The 6197-nt window shown below is 39.0% G+C and overlaps 1 protein-coding gene across 1 annotated transcript; it reads left to right on the top strand.

The window, feature by feature from the left end:
• Window positions 1-1379: 1379 nt before the first annotated feature.
• LOC104450532 (peptide chain release factor PrfB3, chloroplastic-like) lies at window positions 1380-4230 on the top strand. The gene is made up of 5 exons (XM_039310206.1): window positions 1380-1413; window positions 1678-1878; window positions 2681-2893; window positions 3583-3763; window positions 3952-4230. The coding sequence occupies exons 3-5, from the start codon at window positions 2855-2857 to the stop codon at window positions 4083-4085; spliced, it is 354 nt and encodes a 117-aa protein (XP_039166140.1). The 5' UTR covers window positions 1380-1413; window positions 1678-1878; window positions 2681-2854; the 3' UTR covers window positions 4086-4230.
• Window positions 4231-6197: the final 1967 nt, after the last annotated feature.

Genomic DNA, 6197 nt, shown 5'->3' with positions numbered 1-6197 from the left:
GAATCCCAGCATCCAACGTCCATAACCAAACACTTACAAGTCTATTGCACTACATTATAACTACTTCACTTCAAGAATCCACTTTAGTTAGACCTTTCTTCTTATTTCAGCCAATAACCGAAACTACACAAAACAAACTCTGTTTTTACTCAATCTCTTACTCCAACTTCATCTCAATCATCTAAAAATCCACATGAAGCTCCCAATTCTGCATTTTCTCACATCTACCAGCATTTCACCACATAATTGTAGCATGCAAGGACATAGATCAATGAACTTCCACTTGCCTCTAGCTCTTTTACTCGAATGCAAGCAAAACATAGGCTCAGGGGTCTCGGGCTTGGCTCAACAGCGGTGAAGATCGGCGGTGATGGCGGCGGCAGCACCGTGCTCAACGGAAGGGCGACCTCCTCCTTCCTCATGCCATGCACCCGCTTGCTGCTCTCTCTCTCTCTATCTCTCTCTCAGCTAATCCGCCCATTTTGCTCCTTGCTTAATTGATTAATTAATTTTCTTGCATGCAGGTGATCCGATGGCTTCAAGGGAGAGAGACAGGTGGAGAGTGGCGTGGCTTCCTTGTCTGGTTTTCCCCTCCTCTTTGTCGACAATTAAGGGGACTTCTTGGGCTTTTTGGGCCCGCAATTTGTGGCCAAAATATCCTAATTAAATGGCCCAAATTCTCCAAAGATAAGCCCTTAAATTTCTGCACAAAATGAGGCATTTCGGTTTTCATAGAAATCAACTAATATTCCCTTAATCAATTTGCTTCATGTACAAGTACATGACCAAAGTCCTCACGTGGAGAAGGGATTCGACCGAGCGGCATGGTGACAATATTTCATTTCCTCACTTGCCAAATTGCACAAAGAAAATACGTGCATGGTTCTCATGTGCGATCCAACTCCTCGAAATTTTTATTCTTAAATTCGGCATGTGGGTTCCTCATGCATGGCCAAATTTCTTCAATCGATCAAAGTCCAATGCACGGTTGATCGGTCCAACAATAATACGAATCAATGCCCATAAATGATATCAATGCCACAATTCGATGATACTTCCGTCAATCGGTCATGACCATCACATATCTGAGGGTCGTTGAAATTCTTGGATGCCACATGTACAATCTGACACGAGTTCTGAGAAATGTAAGCAAAAATGTTTCTGGGATGTTGGTGGGGTAAAAATCTTTGCAGTTCGGCTTTTATGTAAAATTTGCATTTCTTTTTCTCCAAGGTTGTTTTCACTAAAAAGGAAGATTGAAGATGCAGTTCAACGCACTGAGAAGATGGTTCCTACTGCACTACAAATCGAAGAAGCTAAATAGATTAAGCTTGATGGACTGATTCGAGATTACGACCTTTGGGATGATCTTGCTAAATAGCAGTCGATGCCCTAAGGAATTTAACTTACAAGGTGGTGTGGAATGCCATATCCATCTCATAGAATAAGCTTTTCCACCCAGTGGGTGTGGATTAAGTTGGGCAATTGTTGGGTCATTGGTTTGCCCATTATCTGTGCCGAAGCCTGAAAGCATGTGCACATACTTGTCTTGACTCTTCTTCTGAGATTAACTTGATTCTTAATATGTTAATGACTGTCATATCTAGTTTAACTGTATCAATTAAAGGAAGTGCAGTTGTTGAGCTTTAGTTGACTTTTATTTGCTGAAATTTGCAGGCGGAAGAAGCAAAGCTGATAACTCAACTGGTGGAGATGGATGCTATTAATTATGCTCTTTTCGAGTAGGCATACGCTTCGTCTTTGGATATGAGTAAGTTTTTGGACCGTTATGAGATGTTAAAGCTTCTTAAGGGACCATATGATGTGGATGGAGAGTCGATGGTCATCAAAGCTGAATCCAATGGCAATTACCATGAGGTTTGATAATCTAACTTCATTTCTAGAATAATTATGCATGTGCAAAGAGATGATGTTTATATCACACTCTTCCGTTGTGATATACATTGATGTAGAATGGATGCACAGTCTCTGGTTCCTACTTCTTTATAATACTTATGCCAAAATATAGGAGTTTCAAAGAACTTGAGAATGAAAAAACTGCATATATATGTACATATAAGGGTGGGACATTATTAGTGGAATCTTGTTAATATATATGTATGCTTGTGCGCATCACCATTTTAGTTACTTCTTATCTACGAATCTCTTTGCTTGATGACTTAGATGTCTTGAAAATCAAATGTGGGTTTCTCCAGGGTTTAGTGAATATTTAATTTATTGTCTAGTATCCTTCTTCCTGTGGGAGGTATTTTGCATGTCCCTCCCCTGAATTCCAACTTAGAAGTAAACATTGAGTGATAATGTATTGGCTATCAAAAGAATAATGAGAAAAAAGAAAAGTGAGAATTTGATCAGTATGGATAGTGGTTCAATATTATTCTCCACTATGAGGATACTTCTGTTATGAGGATACTTCATTTTGACATCAGTATGAACTAGGACAGGGAATGACAAGTTGCCATTCTATTTGCAAATGACAGATGAAATCCTGGAAAATAGCGGACTATAATAGTCATCTATAATGGGGATATATTCCTTTTCCATTAGCTAATTCAATGAAGTTCACTTAGTTTTGTTGACCCCCAAAAAAAAAAAATCTTTTGGGCTTATGCCTCTGCTGGTTCCAATCTCTCTGTCTCTCATGCATTTGCTAATCCAGTTATGGGCTGAAAAACTACCGAGAATGTACCAAAAATGGGCTGAGAAGCAAGGTTATTGAGGGAGGATTGTAGAGAAGCATTGGGCAACGAATGGTGGAATCACTTCTGCAACGGTTGAATTTGAATTTGATTATGCATATGGTTGTCTTCAAGGGGAGCGGGGTGTTCATCGAATGATAAGTGGTTCAGAAACTGGATCAACAATTGATGAGGTAGGTTTACAATTATCATTTTTGTTTTGATGAAACATTGATGTATATTGCTATTGGTTTTTGACTTCTTTTTAACAATGAGCTCTGAATGGTTTGTTTCTTCTCTTTCCGGAGATTTCAGAAGGCAAAAGTGGCATCTTGTTAGTGCATCATCAATATCAAGAAACAATTTGAAGTGTATTAAAGACTTGACGACATGTAAATGACCGTGCGCAAGGAAAAACACATTGGAATTGGAAGATTGATTGTTTATGTGGCTCTTTCTTGAAATCAAAGCAGCTAAATATGAACTCGTACTCATGGCACCTTATGGTATATATTTGGGTCAATTCTTTCTTGATCTTATCTTAATTACACACTTAGATATTTGTGTGGCACCTAGATGTATACATGTACCATAGAGTCTAACATTGGCTAAAAAATATAAGATGCAACTTCAAATGGCGTGTGGATTAATTTTGCACATGAGCCTAAGGTTGATTTAGTTCACTCAAAAACATAGCCAAGGGAATTGTTGCATTTCATGGGATCCTACCATTCAACTTGTTTCTTTTTATAGTATATCCGCTTCTTATACAAGCGAATTGAAGGTCGAGACAAGCCTTTTCTGTGTAATGTGTTTATGTTCTGCTACATCATTGGCCCCTAAATTCCTGTCAGTTCCTCATTTTAGTACTCAAAATTTGCAGGTTAGCCTAGCAGCTGTCGATATAATTCCTCTGTTCCGTGGTTCGGCCCCTGACCTAAAAATTAGTGAGGAGGATTTGCTAATCTTGTGCCCATCGTCATCGCCTGAAGTAAAAGTCATTGAAGGCCGGTCTGGAGTTGTTATTCAGCATGTTCCTACTAGTTTTGTCGTCCAATCTTCGGGTAATGAGTTGTCTATTCCCTTATTTGTTAGGGTTGACCTTCCAACTCAAATTTGTTTACCAATGGTTTCCGCAATCCGGTTGACTTTACAAAGAAGCAAATGCCTGTTCCTCAACACACGTTCATGATTGCCTGTCTAGCACGACATTTTGTGATTGAGAAATAAGATCTCAAAATTTTTATCCCAGGTGAAAGGAGCATTTTTGCAAATAAGATTAAGGCCCTCAACCGGTTGAAGGCTAAACTTCTTGTCGCAGCCAGCGATGTAGGGGTTCCAGGCATAAATGGCTTCAAGAAAGAAAATGTGTTCGACATATGGTGAGACGAGGTCTGAAGATACGTTCTTTACCCTCGCAAGCATGTGAAAGATGTAAGAAGTGGTGTTGAAATGCCTGACCTGTATTCTATTTTGGACGGTAATATAGAACCTCTGATTGGAGCTCATATCCAGATGAGACTCTCAAATGGCATGCCTCCATAGTAAAGCAGTTTTGCCCAATTTCGCTCTATCAATTTATTTCTCTGCGTTGGTTCTTCATCCCAAGGTTTTAGCCCTTGAAGTTTATTTTTATGTTAAAAACAAGACAATTGTTCCTTTGTCATACACGTATCTACGCCTGAAATTTATTTTGTTGACAAAACCATAAGTTGGGAAAAAAGAAAGTGACCCTTCGGTAGGCATTTTGACTGGGGGCACCGAGAGATTTTAGCTACAAAAAATTGAAGGTAATCCGATCAAATTCCCATCACAAGCGTGTAAACTACCCGAGATCAGGAATATTGTCACGAACTAGGCATATGAAATCACCAAGCTTCTTTGCTGGTTCACGATCTTTAGTAATTCTGACTATCGGCAATAAGTAATTCTAATTCCACCAAACATGGCTCAAAGTTCGATGAGTATGTATAAAACGTGCATTCACAGAATTCGGAATGATGTAATTAAGTTTACATGTTGACATCCCAATGTTTGATTTGGTGTGAGGAACAGGCATGCCAATTAAACGCACGAGGTAGATTCGTTTCTCGATGTTACTGTTCCCTTCGAGCTTCAGCCTCCATCTTCTCACTTGGTTTATGAAGTCAGTGGGCATGATAAGTTCACGTTATGAGCATGAATAACTAAGAAAGAAGCAATAATCAGTTCAGGATTTATGAAGAAGCAATTGCAGTTCATTGATATATATAAAAGTTTAAAGATGGCAAAAACATGTCGATGGACGATGATAATAATTAGCAGTTCAGGCTTTATCCTGGTCTTTGTGAAGTTTGCTGGGACTTCCTGGTATAACCAACATAACAATTCCAAGCAAATTTCCCTTATCATACAAAGACGAATTCCGGGAGCCTTCGTAGTTGTCAAGGAATCAAGCAAACAGTAATACACTTGAGCAGCTGGAGGATTCCATAAATAAATGAAACTCGCTAATTACATTTGTCTAAAACATTGCCAACATTTCCGCACCTAATTATGGGAACATCATCATCTTCAGGTCTACCACGTTCATGTACAAAATTCAAGAGCCAAAAATGACATTGTTGATACGTGCTCCTTTGAGGTTCTCTAACAACAAGATGCAAGCAAGGATCCATGATAAGTCATTGTACGCCCAGCCTTACTCCTTAAAAGACCGAGCAGCAGACGGTTGTAGACAACTGTCTTTCCAGACTTCCTTTTAAATTAAAAATAAAATAAAATCCACCAGATAATCAGATTGAATTGCGAACCAGAACGGTTGTACCTACAACTTGCACTCAACATTTCAGCATTTTTCGCCTACCGGCTTCGGCATCAGAATGTATGTTCAAAAACTTGCACAGGTTTTTTCTAAAGTGATTTCAATGTTCCATCATAACTCTTCCTCCAAAAGATGCCTTGTAAAATAATCTAGAAAAACCCAGATCACTCCATAGGGCCAGACAAAATAAATACAGTCAGCCCCCTCATCTCGTCCTTCTTTTCTTTGCCCCCTTTGCTAAGCAAATTTCATCAAAAAAAACTTTCCCTTGCTAGTGGCTTCAACATGAATGACAATGACAATGAAAGCTCAATACTTTTCAGCAAACAGCATCTAGGATGATGCTGCCGGACTACCTTCGCAGAATCCATTCACCAAGATCCCAAAAGAGATGACAGAACTAAAGCTTGAGAATCAGGCCAATAGGACTATGATCACTACCGGTGATATCAGGAACGATGAATGAGTCATGAACTTTGTCTGCAATAGATTCTGAAACAAGAAAATAATCGAGGTGCCACCCTGTAGGTTGCAAGAGGATAGTTAACAGGTGAGAATACCTATTTCTATATGCTTCATCTGATAAGACAACGATATGCATAATGACTCAATAAAAAGCAAAAGCTTGTCATTGCTCATATTATCACCATTACAGGAGAGAAGTGTAACATTAGATATATATAATGTTCCATCAA

Source organism: Eucalyptus grandis, chromosome 1 (assembly GCF_016545825.1).
Source record: "Eucalyptus grandis isolate ANBG69807.140 chromosome 1, ASM1654582v1, whole genome shotgun sequence".
NCBI lineage: Eukaryota > Viridiplantae > Streptophyta > Magnoliopsida > Myrtales > Myrtaceae > Eucalyptus > Eucalyptus grandis.
The sequence above is the reverse complement of the archived record's forward strand: the minus strand, read 5'-3'. Positions and strand labels throughout refer to the sequence as shown.